Genomic DNA, 18,129 nt, shown 5'->3' on the forward strand with positions numbered 1-18,129 from the left:
GTAACAAAAAGTTGGCAAGAAAATACTTAACTTTGGGACCTGGAACATTTTTATTTGTTGTGCTATACTTTCAGGTTCATTTTGACCTCTGACCTTGGGCTCAGAACAGAGTGTTGCTTTTTATCTGGATACTTGTTTAAGGTAAAGTTAAACTTGATATAAAAGCTTGTCAGCCTGTTAGTTAATCTTAGTAGACTATTTGGTTTTGGCTTTAATTTACATATCTATTTCATGTTATTCTTTAGTAAATATACATGTGTAAGTGGGGCATCCATGGCCGAGTGGTAAAGATTGTTGACTTCAAACCACTTGCCCCTCACCGCTGTGGGTTTGAATCCTGACAGGGACTTTGGATTCTTTCATGTGAGGAAGCTATCCAGCTAGCTTATGGAACGTCGGTGGTTCTACTCAGGTGCCCGTTCGTGCCTGAAATAATGCACGGAAGGGCACCTGAGGTCTTCCTCCACCAGTAAAGCTGGAACGTCGCGATATGACCTATACTGTGTTGATGTGACGTAAAACCCAAAACAAACAAAACATGTGTAAGTGCAAGCAAAAGGAATTATCACATTTTTTGTGATGATATTTTTGCAAACAAGGCATATATCCATTTGCTCGCCATTGTAGAATCAAGTGAAGATTATGGAGGAGGTAAAATATTTTTATTTCATTTCAGGCTATATTTAGAGCATCTTTACCCCACCCACTTGCAGATCGTGATTATGCCATGTATGAGGTGGGAGAGGGGTGTGAGGTGACAAATCTGATCCCTGGGGTAGACTTGTTATCGGAAAAGTTCCGAGCTGATGGTAGACAGGTACTTGCTGCATTACGTTGGGTCATTGAAGAACTTGCCAGAGGTCATCACAACCTATTTGTAAGTTTCACTTTGAAAAATGCTTTTCAGTTACATGTATTATTATGTTAGTTTGTATGAAGCTTCCCTGAATTCAATTGTTGACTGAAGGTTTGAGTTCTACATGAGATTTTGAATTCTTATATGTGAGGCAGCTTATAAAGGTTGTGGTTGTACTAGAGTGCTAGCTTGGGCCTGAAATGTTCTTGGAAGGGTATACTAGGTCTTTCTCCATTTTAAAAGGGAGATGGTCCCCAGTGAACTTACAATGTCAGAATAACTTAAAAACAAACCAGGAAAAAATGTTTTTTTAAAGAAAATAGTTTCTTAAAAATGTGATTAAAATTTGAAATAAATTAAGAGTAGATTTACAGAATATATAATTTTGTATATTTTCTTTATTTTATAAAGCTGTTTGTTGAACATTGTTTAATATTTGTATTTCTCTCAGGTTCTTCCCTTGCTGACCTTGAACCAGTATTTTGCTACATTTGTTTGTCGAGACCTACAGAGGACAGTAGATGGTAGAATCCTCAAGTGCCGCGTCCTGTCAGACCTGAGTCTGTTCTCTGAGGCTCTGCAAGTTCTACAGAGGCTTCTACATGGGGAGAGGCTGCCCCACACTGGGGACAGCAGCTTTAGACAGGTCGAGTCGAAGGTCTTACCTCTAAAGTTCAACACCAGTAAACCCCTAACTGAACCAAGTAATCTGAAAGTAAGATTTTCAAAATTTTATTTAGTTTTAGATTTTTACAATGCTCTGACAATTAGAATATAAAAATGATACAGATGTTAGGTAGTAACATATGCTGAAGAACACCTTGAGAAAATTAAATACAGTATGGCATTAAAAGCATGTAGGTACAGTTAACACTGTGTTACAAGGACATCCCTTTACAGACAGTCTTAATTTTGTTACTATCTGATTTTATTTATAGTAAATAGGAATTTCCTTCTCCAAAGCAATACTGTAATATAAGAAATTCATAACAGTTTGTCCTTAATATTCTCTTATGAAAAAAATAATGTATTGCAGTCTGATGTAAATGGCATGACCAAATTTGGAAGTGTCTTTTTGTAATACCGTAGAAGAACTTATTTTGCGGGCTTAATATTCTGCGATTTTGGTTAAAATAAGGGGTTTTAAATTTCTGCGTATCTTATTTCTGCGGTGTCATCATTCTCGCATTGATGTTTTTTATTTCTGCGTTTAAATTAAGATATTTTTACAAAATTAACTGATACAAACAGACAACATTTCAAGATTTGTTGATGTAACATGTACATTACTTCCGGTAAACATGCAGACGACTTATAATGTGTGCTCATCGTAATCACCATGTTTCAGTATATAAACATTAAAAAACAAAAATCAACAACGTGCAATGACAACAATTAATTGTAATACTGCATGTGTATAAATATGAAGTGTGAAAAATAAACTATGGTAAAATCGCACGTAGACACAAAATATTGTACAAATACAAAAGGTTATGTTTATTGCACCTGTCAAACTATAACAGTTTTATTTTAATATAAATCAAGCTTAGGGTGAGCGAAAATCATACAAACATGATATTTTTTTAAACAAAAAGAACAAGTAAAGTAACTTTTATTCTAATATTTTATTCATGATGGATACATAAAGAAAACTTCCCATCTAAAAAAGCTGATAACGGTACATGGTAATGTAATTATAAAATACTGGTAGTTGACATATTCCAACATACATGTAGACATAGCAAAAGGCTTAATTTTCTGCAGTTTTTAAATCTGCGGTGTCGTTATAAACCGCAGAAAAGGCAGAAATAAAGTTCCCGCAGAAAAAAGTACTTATACGGTATTAGGTTGCCTTTTATATACAGGTATGATCACTGAAATGTAAACAAGGCCATAAGTTATTACTGCTGTCTACTGGAGTTGCGTATTTTCATAATCATGTGTAGTTTAAACTTGTAAATTTAAATTGTAAGAAATAATTTATTTACTTTTCCAGCTTTTAGAGAATGTTCTAGACAAGAGATTGTCCTCCAACCTTGGTATGTTATATGGACCACACCAGACCTGCCACCTGTCTCTGGTTCAAGCCCATCTGTTTGTGTGTCTGGCACAAACCTTGCCAGTCCTTCCAAACATTGAAGATGTCCTGTAAGTTATTGATACATTTATTATTAAAGACTTTACCCTTAAACTGCAGGAACAAAAAGTGATTAGTCTTTGCCACCAGTATAAAGCCATGCCAGCCTGCACATTGGTACAGTCTGACCAGATTCTATATCTATAAACGGTGGCTTATAGCTCCGTGGGGCCATGGGATTTTATTTTAAGTTTGTTTTATATTGTTTGAACTGTATGTATGTATGTATGTATGTATTGCAAGACACTCTATAATAGATAAATTTTCTAATTATTCTTCTAAAACCGCTGGCTATTTAACTTCAAATTTCCATCTTTATATTCCCAAAATAAATACAGAACAGTGTTTCAAAAATTGAAGCTGGACAAGTCCATTTAAGAAATTAAGCAGATTATGGGTTAACCTTTATTCTATTTAATGTACAATGTTTTTGTACTGATAAGACCCTGCTAGTTAAAGGAGTTTCAATTCAAAATATTGATCAAGAATTTCATTATAACCCAAAATTTCAGCTTGGTTATCAGATACAAATTTAGTTATGAAATCCAATGACATTTCACAAGCAGTGGCTTATTTGGTTATCCTTTTCACTAAAAAGCATTGCCACTTAATGAGGTTAAACCTTAAATCATAGAAAAGAGCTGTATATGTACATTTAGTTAAATGTGTATATTTTTAGTTTGTATAGATTAAAATTTTCACTATTTCTATTTCACACAGTTTACCAGAAGGCGGAAGTGCCTTGAAGCAGCACACTATCAGCACAATATCAAGAGCTGGCACTCTCGGCATTCAGGGTATTAAAGGTCAGGACACCCCTTCGTCAAAACCGAAAAAGCCATCGGTCAAAGCATCTAAATCTGACAAAAATGGTAAGCAAGTTTTTCATTGGTTTATTTGAAAAGTTTATGTTGTTTTGTTTTTTTCCAATTACAAACGTGATTGGTTTATCCTAACAGTTTCAGGGTTCTTTAATTTGTTTAGTGTGATATAAAATGTTTTGAGTTATTGTTGCCCATTGATTATATATGTAAGTGTTCGTCTTATTTTGAAATAATAATCTATGTCCTGTCTGAACTTTTCCTTTTGTAACTTTATAAATGCTTGTTCAAATATGATTAAAGCAGCATGCCTTACCAGACGAGCCAAATATTTCGATAAAATCAAACCTGAGAAAAATGTACTAAGACTTTAGGAAAAATAAAAAGATTCAAGCTTTAAGTAACAACTTACATGTTATGTGCGATTAATGATTGATTTTTCAGTATTACTAATCATATTTCTTCTGCATTACAAAAGGCTATTTTCGAATATTTTGACCTGATTTTTGTAATTTACTCGAGTTGTGAGTGATGTTTGTAATGTGTAAATTGCTTCCTTTTTGTTACTTAACAATATTGTACTTTTAAATACATTTTCAATTTTTTCATGAAAATTAGCATGAGTCTGGAGGTGTGCTGCTTTAATGATATGAAAAGAAATTTTAACATACATGTACACAGAATTTTTTTTCTTCAGGAAATATATTTTCTTTTCAAAAATAATTCCTATAAAATATAGATACAAAGGTGAAAATAATATATTGGCTTGACAAGTTTTGTATGGTCAGTGTTGCCTATCTCTACAAGGCTGTAAAATTACCAAATACTTCATAATAAAGCATTAGTTTTGTTAAACCTGAGAAAATGTCAGTGGGTCCTGACTAAATGATAACAATTTGGAAGCTACCCCATTTCCAAATTTATATTTAGTGGTGTTTAACTTACCGGTATACAAAATAAACATTTGTCTTACAAGTAAAGTTCCGATATTTTCACTCTGCAGATGAAATATTGCAAGATTCTTGCGATGACATTGACAGTAAGTAAGAGCATGTGTAACAACATTTGAGCCGTGCCATGACAAAACCAACATAATGGGTTTGCGACCAGCATGGATCCAGATCAGCCTGCGCATCCGCACAGTCTGATCAGGATCCATGCTGTTCGCTTACAAACCCTATAACAAGTACAGAAACTGAAAGCGAATAGCATGGATCCTGATCAGACTGCGCGGATGCGCAGGCTGGTCTGGATCCATGCTGGTCACAAACCCATTATGTTTGTTTTGTCATGGCACGGCTCATTTCACAACTCTTTCATACTCATAATGATAACACAATCTGTAATATAATACAATCTTCCTTACAAAATCAATATATAAACTTATTATTTACTTCCATAATATCATATGAAATCTTGAAAATTAACTGTATTCATTTAACAATGTTTCTATAGCAACTATTTACTGTTTTCATTCTTGTAAACAAATCTTGCATTGAAATGATCTTGTCTTTTTCATCTGTATTAATATGATATAAAAAAAATTACTTTTTAAGTTATTTAGCTTTTTCTCCCCTTTTTTAAGAATATTTGCTCTTACAAAAAAGCAGGTTTTAAGTGCTATGTGGCAGCAGTAGAACACTGTCCCCTATTTCATCTCAGCATTTGACTTGTATTTATACTACAATGTGTTAGATATAAAGATTTTTGACAGGTTATATGGCTATATATAAACTGTTGTTTGGAGATTATATAGTGGCTCGGGGTTACTAATATTGCAAACAACCATTTATAATTTACGGCCATATAATTTTCTCAGAAATATTTATTACAAATTGACAATAGAGAAAGCATTTTTTTTTTTAGAGAAAAAAGTGAGATTTCTTCATAAATTGATAGCAGATGTGTATATAAAACTATGTAAACGTCAAGATTATCCAATGAAAATTGACATTACAAACATGCAGTATTATAACATATATTATATTCTTGTCATCAAAGATTTGATTTGTTGAAGATTGAATACCATAACTTAGTCTACTAAAGCTGCTGAATCTAGGAGGCTTAGATGTTGCCCATCCCATTATCTTCATGAGCAGACTCCTTTAAACTGAGCCATAAATTTTTACATACCATAGTTGTTTTTGTTTCAATACCCTAGATAGATATCTTAAATATGTACATTTAAGCCATGACATGACAAAACTAACATAGTACGTTTGCGACCAGCATGGATCCAGACCAGCCTGCGCATCCGTGCAGTCTGATCAGGATCCATGCTGTTCGCTATCAGTTTTCCTACTTGTAATAGGGTTGGTAAGTGAACTGCATGGATCCAGATCAGACTGCGCGGATGCGCAGGCTGGTCTGGATCCATGCTGGTCACAAACCCATTATGTTGGTTTTGTCATGGCACGGCTCATTTATTAACAAAGCTTCCTTTTAGGTATTACATGTATAATGGTTTGTTATGACATCTGGCTTATGTCATCATTGCTGTAAAGAAAAAAAAAATGTCGTGATTTGGTTTATTTACAAGTTTTTGAGACTTCAAACGGAGAAAAGTACTGAACCGAATGTTTCTGGTACAAGTTCATGTTTATTGAATCATCATATTTGCCTAAAGAATTTGTCCAAAAACTGTTCTATAGAGATATACAGTTTTAATGTCCTGTAGCTAAATTAAGTTTCAACTTTTATTTCCCAGAAATGGGTTGAACTTTACATGTATAAAGATTTAATGAATTATGATTATGTCATATAAAATGTAACATAAATGGCAAGCAAAATATCTCATGTGTTGATAAAATATATATTTCATATTGGTTATTTATTCTCGGCTGAACTATTTGATCATTGTTCTCTACAATTGTAACTATATATTTGTTGTTTGTATGGTTAATAAGAAATCTCATGTATTTGATTGGTCAGAAACGGGTACAGCAGGTACACCAACCAATAACAAGCTTGAGATTTATGACTTAGCTCAGAAAAAGGTTTCATAACCTCATGGCCAGGCATAAACAAAGATTAATAGCTACAGGAGGTATTGACAACATAACTGAAATTGCCATTACAGGAGAAATAGACACTATAACTGAAGTTTCTGAGAAAACAACTGCCACAAAGGACAAAAAGAAAGATTTACATATAGATGTTGAAAAGGGGGATAATGATGAAGATGTCGACGATAAGGCTTTCTCAGAGACAAGTTCTAATGGAGGACAATCTGGATCAAGTATAACCCGCAGACTGTGTCACCATTCTTAATACTAGACTGATACATTATCACTGTGTAGATTTCACAATATTCTTGACATTTTCACATTTTTTTCTCTCACAGCACTTGGGTGATTTTTTCTTCTTCACATTTTCACATGTTTTCATCCTAACTTTGCAGGCACGTCTAGACGCTGGCATGGAGTTGCAACTGCATGAATCCAGTGTGAATTCCCTCATCCCTGTAGCCTTTATATTAAAACCTTTAATTTATGTTATTTTGTAGATTTCATATAATTTTCACATTTTATACACATTGTTTCACATTTTTCATCACTTCACCTTTTTGCAGGTATAATCAGGCATTGAGCAACATTGCATGGGTGCTGTGTGGTTATTTATAAATATTTAACCTTAAACCTGGTTAATTTCTGTAATGAAATTATTGTTCAGTTCAGCTTTTATTTGGAACAGTTTCAACTTTAATGAAATGTTAATATAAAAATAGAAAAAATTTGAGCGACCAACAGTATAGAGCTTCGGTCAGACTGCACGGATATGTAGGCTGGCCTGGTTCTATACTGGTGGCAAAGGTCAATAAATTTCGTTTTTGTCAGATTTAGGGGCTCTAGACATACTTAAGTGATTTTGACCAAAAAATAATGTGTTAAATTTGGCATGAAACCAAGAAAAAAGCAAACAGTACCAAACTACTAATACAGAAAACTAGTTCAATGTTAACAGCTTGAAAAATATTTCAACTTTTGTTGCATTAAAATAAAATTTGACATTATGTATGCTGGGAATCCTTGTGGTTGTTCACGATAGTAATTGTTTCAAGTACAAGTAATTAAATGTGAAGATAAATTTATATCATTTTCTTTGAATAAGTAGCATTAATGTTACATTTTAAATTTCAAATCTGAACATGAAATATTATAGATTTTTTGAGCATATGTGATACAGATCTCAGTTGCCATTTTGTTAATACATAATCCCAAAACATTCCTTGATCACTATATAGAAATTGAAAACAAAACAATAAAATATGAAATTAATTGATATGAATATGTATTTATCAATTACTGTAGTATTTACAAAAAGCTTTCTATTGCTTTGCTTTGATCCAATAACCTTCCTAATTGAATATTCTGTCTTGGTTTGATTATATAGGTTTATAAATAAATTCTTATAGAATGATGGTGGTGCTCATGTACTGAATGATGGTGGTACTCATGTACTCAGGTGCCCACTTGCAATGCATGGAAAGGCACCAGGGGTCTTTTTCCTCCAGTAAAAGAGAATAAGCCATATGACCTTCACAGTGTCAGTGCTACTTGAAAACAAACCAAAAAAAAGAATAAAAAGTATCTAAATACCAGTTTACCTAATGCTGGTTTGATACTAACATTCTGTATTTACTTTATTAAAATTTCCATTATAATTCATTTGAAGTGAATAGAAATAAATTAGAATCTAAGGCGTTTTCTGTTCAAAATACATGAATAAAGGGAAGTGTTGGTCTTGTGATTAAGGTGTCTGTCTATGGCTTTGGGTTCAAGCCCTATTTGGGTCATGACTATTATGTTTCAATAATATTAAACCCTTAGTGTACTGATGGTGACAGATTCTGCCCATGCAACCAGTGCAGACCAAGATTATAGCAGCCATTTACCTGCCGTCAGATTATGGTCTGCACTGGTCCCGATTCCGTCAGTATATATTTTGAAATTTTACCTAAAATCAATAAATGGTTTTGCCCAAATTAAAAGATCAACTTGGGTCTATGTAAGATAATTAGCGTGGTAGGGGTTCATGTGCATATGCTCTTAAAAAATTTCAGTTTTTTACTTTTCTTCATTAAAGTAGTGATATGACTTGTTTTCCTGCGGGTGATCTTCTTTTATTATTGTTTATATTTTGTGTCAGCCTATCTCTTTATCTTTTTTGCATTCAATATTTAAATAGCTACCCCCTCCCCTGTCTTAATATTACATGATTAATTCCCATGCAAAATTTAATATAATACAAAAAGCTTAATTCTTAATGCTTAGATATTGTTTCCTGTAATAAGTATATTTTGTAATATTTTATTCAACAAAAACAAGAACAACAACAATAATGTTCCTGAATTAAGTATTAGTATGGCTAAATAAAAACAAAGTCATTTCTATGACTTCAGTTTAACATTAAGTGATAAAGATTTTTTATTTATACAGGAAGAAAATTGAAAAGTAAGATTTAAAATAATTTTCTAAAGCTGGATTGGAAGTTGTAAGATAAATTATGTGGTTTATTATTTTCTGTTAAAGTTATTAAAGAAGACCGTAGTCTATTAAACAATTGTTTGAAAATTTAGATATTCATATATACGAACAAAATGTGCTTAATTCATTGGTGCAAGTGAAAAACTTTTGATGTTTTGACGACATCTATTGTAATTGAACATTATCTTACTTGTTAATTTCAGCTCGAGATGAGACGGAGCAGACCGTTTGGATCACAAAACGTTTCTCAGGGGCCAAGAAGCCTGTGAATCTGGAGTTCATTAAGGGGACATTACTGGTGATTGCTGATCAGATGGCTGGAACAATTGCCGATGTCATACTAGAGAATGCCGAACTTGAAGGAGGAAGTAAGTTCATTCGGCTTCTTAAATAATAAACTATTTATTTTTTATTGTTTGATTGACCACAGTTTTTGCTATGTTTAAAAAAAAATTGTTATGAATCATTACCTAAATATTTTCAAGCTGTGATTAATAGAAAGTTTTGATTTATCACATTCAAAGATTGGCATACTGAATAGGATGACTACACTTGGTTGACCACTTGAGCTGTTATAATGCACATAAGGATGCTAAAGATATTTCTCCAGCGCTGAAACAAAAAAATCGCCATATGACCTTTAGGGTGTTGGTGTGACTTAAAACCTTGTAAAAGAAATATTTAAAAAATGAATCAGTACGATCACATAAAGTAAAAACGTACAAGAATTTTATAAAAATTGAAGTACGAACACATAGAGTATTATCAATTGTTACAGAATTAGATGAGCTGTCAGCGGCAGAACTGGAACTTGTGGTGCTATGTAAACTGGAACAAGCTGCTATAGCCAGACAGAAACATCATGCTCCGATGGCAGCTAGAATTGTTTTGTCTTCACTGAAACTTCTTCAGTCGTCGCATTTGTTCCGCAAGAAAAAATTCATTCCCCACCCACCAAGGTATTTTAACAAAGTTTTTTACTTATTAGAAAATTTTCATCAGCAATTAGAAGTTAAAACTGTATTCATTTTTACACTGTCATTTAAAACAACCTGCATGAGCACATTCCTATGATGTGAATTATCAAACAGGAATTATATTACAAATGTACATGTTATGTTGCATGGGACTCGCACTTGTTCCCCCTTTATACTCTCAGTACACATGTCTTGTTAGTTGATTTTTGTAAACAGATTGACTAAATGTTGTTTGCTGAATGTGCAGTTTACCATGTTATATGATGTTTCTGTATTATTAATTGTGATGTCATTAAAACAGATAAATCTTGGTATATGATGTCATAAACTGATGTCATAAGTGACAGGAATTACATACTAATCTGATTTTTTCATCCATTATTTCTTTGCTAAGACATTAGATTTATTTTTTTAACATGTCTGATTGCTTCTAAAAGTTGGACAAGTCCAGTTTTCAAAAATAAGCTGAATGAAGAAGTAAAATACACATATAATATGGAAAATACACATATCAGAAGGATTTTTAGGTCTTCTTTTTGGAAAGCTTCGTTTCATGTTTTTGTGTTCCAAGATAAAACAATCAAAACAAATGTTTCTTAAGCATTTTATTATCATGGTACCTGATTATGAGATCATCAGATCTTGAGAATCTAAGAAAAAATTATATGAGCCGCGTCATGACAAAACCAACGTAATGCGTTTGCGACCAGCATGTATCCAGACCAGCCTGCGCATCCGCGCAGTCTGATCAGGATCCATGCTGTTCGCTGTCAGTTTCTCTACTTGTAATAGGGTTTGTAAGCGAACAGCATGGATCCTGATCAGACTGCGTGGATGCGCAGGCTGGTCTGTATCCATGCTGGTCGCAAACGCATTGCGTTGGGTCTGTCATGACGTGGCTCATATGTGAACATTGAACACAACATAGAAGATGTCTTTGTTTTCACTGAGGTTTATCTGTTGTTTTTTGTGTATCATGTATTATGTTAAAAGGTTCATACAATATTTATGTGACAACAACTTATTCCAAATTGTATTGTCATAACTTGTTACAGGGAGTCTCAAGTATTTGAAAGAAGGTATTTTTCTTAACCTAGGCCACACCAAATTCTAAACTTATTTGTTCATCAGATTATTTTCAGTCCTCCAGAGTATACTTGAATGTAATCTTGTAGATTTGACAAGAAAGTGAATACTGATAAAAATAAATTAATTTATTATTTTGTTCATTCAAGTTTTAAAGTCAAATTGTTAAATCAGATACATTCTTTACTTGTCAAATCTGATGAACAAAAGCTAAGTTTGGTCTGGCCTTAGCAATAGATCCAACCACATATGTAATAGAAGTAGATGTGTTTTCAGCTCACCCTAAGTTATTTCCACTGAAAATAATTGTGATCACTGAATGTCTGTTTCCCGCCATTGCTCTTTGCTCTGCCAATATTTATCTCAATAACGGCCAAACCTGCAGCCAGTATAATAAGCCAAGCCAGTCTGTTTATTTGTGCAACCTGACCTGTCAAAACTCTATACAGTCTTATAGTAATTTTTAGAATTTTAGCCTTTTTTGTGTTGAAACCCCATAAAACATAAATGGACTGTTCCTAAGTGATATATAATGGTATAAGGATTGTTTTAAGTTCTTTTAACTGGCTGAAATTTAATGATATCTCGGTGAAAAAAAACAAATTTAACAGAAGTTGAAGGAGGATTTGGTGTACATTATTAGACATTGACTTTTAAGGTTCTTGGTCATATTTCAATTTGTCAAAGATGTATGAACATCTCCAAATGTGAAAGATTAGGCAAGGGTTACATTTGTCTCTAGAAAAATAAACAGACAGCATAAAAATATGCCCATGATTCATGTTAGGGCCCAGGAGTGCAAAGAAATGTTTTGCTGTACATTTGAAATTTAACTTTTAAGCTTCTGAATGTTGCATCACTTATCAAGTTCAAGTGTAGTATCTTTTTTATATACCTTGAAAAATGAAAGAAATGTTGTAAAACAGTTCTCAGTGAAACATTTGTTCTGAAATATTTCAGACAGGTGAGCGACTCTGGCCAAGCCTACCTTTTTTGCTTTCATAGAAATTTTATTTCATTTCATGTCTTCCCTAATTGTCAATATTTGTTACTAAAAAACTTTAATATGCACATTTGTTTTGTTGATTGCACCCTTATCTAATTCTTGTATTGTCAGACTTCAATATTTTTACAGCAAGGACTTTATGCATTATCATTGTAACTCCATGAATTTGGACAAGTTACAACTCTGTTGTGTTAAATAGCTCTATGTATCATAAAATCTATAAAAAGTGTTCCAACCAAATACCACTTAGTTCAAATAATATGTACCATAAGATCCATAATAAATATTCTATTAAATTTTAATGAACAAATACCACTTAGTTCAAATAACATGTAACATGTACCATAAGATTTGTGTTTAGTGTTTCAATTATTTTTTATAAACGGTCAAATACAATGTGTACCATAAGACCATTAATAAATGCTCCATTGCATTTCAATGAACAAAATTAATACCACTCAGTTCAAATAACATGTACCATAAAAGCTATAATAAGTGTTCCAATGAGTTTTAATGAACAGATACCACTTTGTTCAAATGACGTCACATGTACCATAAAACCTGTAATAAGCACTCCCCCCTTCTCCAATTAATGCACCTCTTGTTATGAGAGTTTATTTGGATCATGGACGACATTGTAGGGACATAGAGAGTACTTCAGTAAGGTGATTGGACTTCTGCATAATTTTCAGATGTTTCTGGTATTTGGAATAACTTAAATGCAAAGTTCTATAAAATTTAAATTGTTGGTGTTTACAGCAGTTTAAGTTTTGACTGGATGTTTAGCACGTAAGTATGGTACCTGCTGTGAATCTGACTGAGATAAAGGAACTGTTCCATCTAAATTTATAACTAATCATTGACTATATATAAGCCAAAAGGGTTCTTCATAATTCTGTGCCATATGACAAATTTTACACATTGATAATGTTACTCATTTTAGCATTATGCATAGACTCATTATTACACGTAAACACTATTACACACAGACACAGTATTACTATTAGACTCAGTGTTATGTATAGTATTATGTATTACACATAGACACAGTATTTAACAAATAGACAGAGTAATATAATTATATATACACATTATTACATTATAAGCACAATATTACACATAGAAACAGTATTACACATAGACACAGTAATACACATAGACAAAGTGTTACACATAGACACAGTGTTACACATAGACACAGTATTACACTTAGACCCAGTATTACACATAGACACAGTATAACATATAGATACAGTATTGCACATAGACACAGTATTACACATAGATACAATATTACACATAAACACAGTATTACTTATAGACACAGTATTTCACATAGATGCAGTATTACACATAGACACAATATTATATATAGACACAGTATTACACATAAACACAGTATTACATATAGACACAGTATTGCACATAGACACAGTATTACACATTGACACAAAATTACACATAGACACAGTATTACACATAAACACAGTATTACATATAGAAACAGTATTGCACATAGACACAGTGTTACAAATAGAAACAGTATTACACATAAGACAAATTTGTGCACATAGATACAGTATCACATATTTTATTACACATGGGCACAGTATTACACATAAACACATTGCCATAACAGTAAAAATCTACATTAGTTGTAGACATACATGTATTGTTTGAATAATAAATGTAAAGAATTCAGTAATTTGAATTTAAATCCCAAACAAGCATCCCCTACAAATAGTAGTAAATAAGAATAACTAAAATGTGTGGTCTGTTCTGTTCTTCTGTTTGTTTGTCTGTTTCATTTTGTTTTCCCTATTTGTCAATGCTCTTTTATAAAATGCTTTATATTTTCAAATAATTACACTTTTCCTAGTTTTCTGCTTTTCAGAAATACTAAGTTTTTTTGTGACGAGAGGTCTACAGGTCTTGTACAAGGAAACTGTCATTTTTGTTTTAGGAGAGGAGAAAATGAAAATGCAGATTTCTTGTGTATTGTTAACAGCATGATTGCAAATTTTATCATTTTACTTTGGAACTAAAACAGTTTTTGCATGATTTGTTATTGACAGAAATTTGATGTAAAAAATTGAAACAAATGATGCAGTATATTGTGTCTATGTACAAATGTATAAGAACAAAAAGTTTGCCCTCTAATTTGATATAGTAGTTCTTTTGTAAGGAGTTATGGCTATCCTATTTTGTATGGAGTTATGGTCATTTTGTTAAGAACATATTATTTTGAAGCAGGGGAATTTATTGTTAATTTGTATAATTCTAGTTTGTCAGGATGACACATATATAAATGTGTTGTATATATAAATGTGTTGTTATAATTTTTTGTTAGTTATGTGAAAAAAAGTAATGAAAATGGAAATAGTTTAGCCTATACAGATTGTAAAACAAAACCAATAAAATCAATACTTTGGCAAAACCTTGAGCAAAAGTTCAAGCTCATAAGTTTAAAACTTTACTTTTCAGGCCTTCATCATTGAAGAGTCATGGAGACAGTCACAGGAAGAAACCAACATTCTTTATCAAGCTGAGTGAGCCGGAAAACAGCCAGTTTCAGTATCAGAATTTCCAGTCTAGATCTCGGCTTGATGCCCGGCTATGGCTCTCATGCAGATCTTCCTTGGTCCAGAGTCTTATGATGGAGATCAGAGGCATGGGTGATGTTAAAGGTATAAATGTACTCTTCAAAATAAAGTTAATAAGAGCATTCCTTATTTTGTCAATACTCAAGATCAGGTCAAAGTTCAAGGTCATTTAATAGTATTTTTAGAAAAATCTGTAATATTTCACAAAATTGTGATGGTGATTAGAAAGAGATCATTGTAATGTAACATCATTACAAAATTGTTTGAAAATTTATAAAATTCAAATGCAGCAGGGAACAAGTCTTTCTATCAATTTTTAAAATGCTTTGAAAATTTTAGTTCAGAAAGAATTTCCAGTGAAGATATTTGACAAAATTTGACCTTGGATTATAGCCTAAGACTTGGCAATAAGTGTATGGTATACAATGTACCTAGAATTGTATTATTATTATTATGTATTAAAATAAATATTTTTATACCCCCGCACAACAAAGTTGTAAGGGGGGTATACTGGAATCAGCTTGTCCGTCCGTCCGGCTGTCCGTCCGGCCGTCCGTCTGTCGGTTTTTTCTTGTCCGCCCAATAACTAAAGATTCCTTGGACCCTTAGTCTTCATATTTGGCATGGAGGTTAGTCATGATTAGTAGATGACCCCTATTGATTTTGAGGTCACTAGGTCAAAGGTCAAGGTCACAGGGGCCTTGACTTCAAAAAGCTTGTCCGCCCAATAACTTAAGATTCCTTTGACCTACAGTCTTCATATTTGGCATGGAGGTTAGTCATGATTAGTAGATGACCCCTATTGATTTTGAGGTCACCAGGTCAAAGGTCAAGGTCACAGGGGCCTTGACTTCAAAAAAGCTTGTCCGCCCAATAACTTAAGATTCCTTTGACCCACAGTCTTCATATTTGGCATGGAGGTTAGTCATGATAGGAAGAAGACATTGAAAGGTCAAGGTCACAGTGGCCTTGATTAAAAAAAGTTTGTCCACCCAATTACTTAAGATTCCTTTGACTCACAGTCGTCATATTTGGCATGGGGGTTAGTCATGATTAGTAGATGACCCCTATTGATTTTGAGGTCACCAGGTCAAAGGTCAAGGTCACAGGGGCCTTGATTAAAAAAATACTTGTCCACCCAATTTCTTAAGATTCCTTTGACTCACAGTCTGATATTTGGCATGGGGGTTAGTCATGATTAGTAGATGACCCCTATTGATTTTGAGGTCACCAGGTCAAAGGTCAAGGTCACAGGGGCCTTGACTTCAAAAAGCTTGTCCGCCCAATAACTTAAGATTCCTTTGACCCATAGTCTTCATATTTGGCATTGAGGTTAGTCATGATTAGTAGATGACCCCTATTGACTTTGAGGTCAGCAGGTCAAAGGTCAAGATCACAGGGGCCTTGACTTCAAAAAGCTTGTCCGCCCTATAACTTAAGATTCCTTTGACCCACAGTCTTCATATTTGGCATGGAGACTAGTCATGATTAGTAAATGACCCCTATTGTTTTTGAGGTCACCAGGTCAAAGGTCAAGGTCACAGGGGCCTTGACTTCAAAAAGCTTGTCCGCCCAATAACTTAAGATTCCTTTGACCCACAGTCTTCATATTTGGAATGGAGGTTAGTCATGATTAGTAGATGACCCCTATTGATTTTGAGGTCACCAGGTCAAAGGTCAAGGTCACAGGGACTTTGACTTCAAAAAGTTTATCTGCCCAATAACTTAAGATTCCTTTGACCCACAGTCTTCATATTTGGCATGGATGTTGATCATGATTAGTAGATGACCCCTTTTGATTTTGAGGTCACTGGATCAAAGGTCAAGGTCATTGGGACTTTGACTTCAAAAAGTTTGTCCACCCATTAACTTAAGATTCCTTTGACCCACAGTCTTCATATTTGGCGTGGATGTTGATCATGACTATAAGGTTACCCCTATTGATTTTGAGGTCACTGGGTCAAAGGTCAAGGTCACAGGGGCCTTGACAAAAAAAAGCTTTTCTTCTCAATTGCTAAAGAATGTCCTGTCCGCAATGTATTGATTTTGACATTTTCACATTTGAAGCATGTAGAATACATAACTTAGCAATGCACTGGCTTAGTAACCTCAGATTTGGCAGGGAGGTTGTCCTTGAGCTTTAAATGGCCACTGTTGATTCTGACAAAGTGGTATGCGGTGGTATTCACGCCATGATAGTGGCAGTTCTAGTTTTAGAAGAAAAAAATATGATGCTAGCTTACTGAAGGTTATATTGGTGGTTCTACTCATGTGCTAGTAGTGTCTCAAATTATACACAAAAGGTCTTCCTGAACAAGTAAAGCTGGAATATGGCTACATGTATATGAACATAACAGTGCTGAAGTGGCTTAAAAACAGTTTCAGGAAATAACAATATTGCATGCACAGTATACATGTATAAATGTAGAAGTGATACATAAGTATCATAGTAGTTTGCATGTTAGTTTAAAACCTTACCCTGCTGATTTTTGTGTAATGGACTTTGTCTACTTAGTGCAATAACTGGTCAACTCCTATTAAATTTAGAAGGACTTAATCCATTAATGTACTAAGGTGATGACTTGTCCTGCTTTGAATTTTAGAACAGTCCATTCACTCATTTTAGGGATATCATGATATAAAACTGTAAGTTTGACAGCCATTGGTAAAGAGCCTCGTCACATTGTATTGATTTGCATACTAGTCTGGCTATACTGGTGACAAAGGCTTTGCTGTTTCAACCTTTTAATGATTAATTGATGATTTTATTATTTACTTATTCTGTTATTCACCTTCCAATTGAGTATAGGCTATAAGTTAGAAATCTGAAATGCTTTGAAAACATACTGATTTTCTCGTCACAGAATTATTCAATATTAATAGCACAAGTTCATTTATATTATATACTGATACTGAAACACCTGCCATCAACGAGTTTGTAGGGAAATGACTTCTTTATGTAGAATTTCCAAAAATGACTTTAAAAGAATATAATTCATATTTTATGACATGATAAAAATTCAGGCATACCAAAAATAAGAGAGAAATTAGGTAAGTTAGTAGATATTCATGGTAAATGAGGTTTCTGGTAAACAACTTTAGGATTTTCATGGAAGTATCATTGAATGTATTTAATCCTGAGATATAGCTTAAAACA

The 18,129-nt window shown here is 33.3% G+C and overlaps 1 protein-coding gene across 1 annotated transcript in view; it reads left to right on the forward strand.

Annotated features, from left to right (window-relative positions):
• LOC132735673 (cilia- and flagella-associated protein 54-like) overlaps positions 1-18,129 on the forward strand; it is a gene marked incomplete at its 5' end in the record, with an annotated part of 102,448 nt that overhangs the window by 68,741 nt on the left and 15,578 nt on the right. Inside the window, 12 exon segments of the mRNA XM_060722656.1 lie at positions 75-141; positions 677-877; positions 1,308-1,571; positions 2,853-3,004; positions 3,714-3,865; positions 4,818-4,853; positions 6,894-7,052; positions 9,504-9,668; positions 10,079-10,259; positions 11,333-11,356; positions 14,854-15,056; positions 17,997-18,023. Of these exon segments, the coding sequence (XP_060578639.1) occupies positions 75-141; positions 677-877; positions 1,308-1,571; positions 2,853-3,004; positions 3,714-3,865; positions 4,818-4,853; positions 6,894-7,052; positions 9,504-9,668; positions 10,079-10,259; positions 11,333-11,356; positions 14,854-15,056; positions 17,997-18,023 (1,631 nt within the window).

This window comes from Ruditapes philippinarum, unplaced genomic scaffold (genome assembly GCF_026571515.1).
Source record: "Ruditapes philippinarum isolate M1 unplaced genomic scaffold, ASM2657151v2 ctg741_1_1_1_1, whole genome shotgun sequence".
NCBI lineage: Eukaryota > Metazoa > Mollusca > Bivalvia > Venerida > Veneridae > Ruditapes > Ruditapes philippinarum.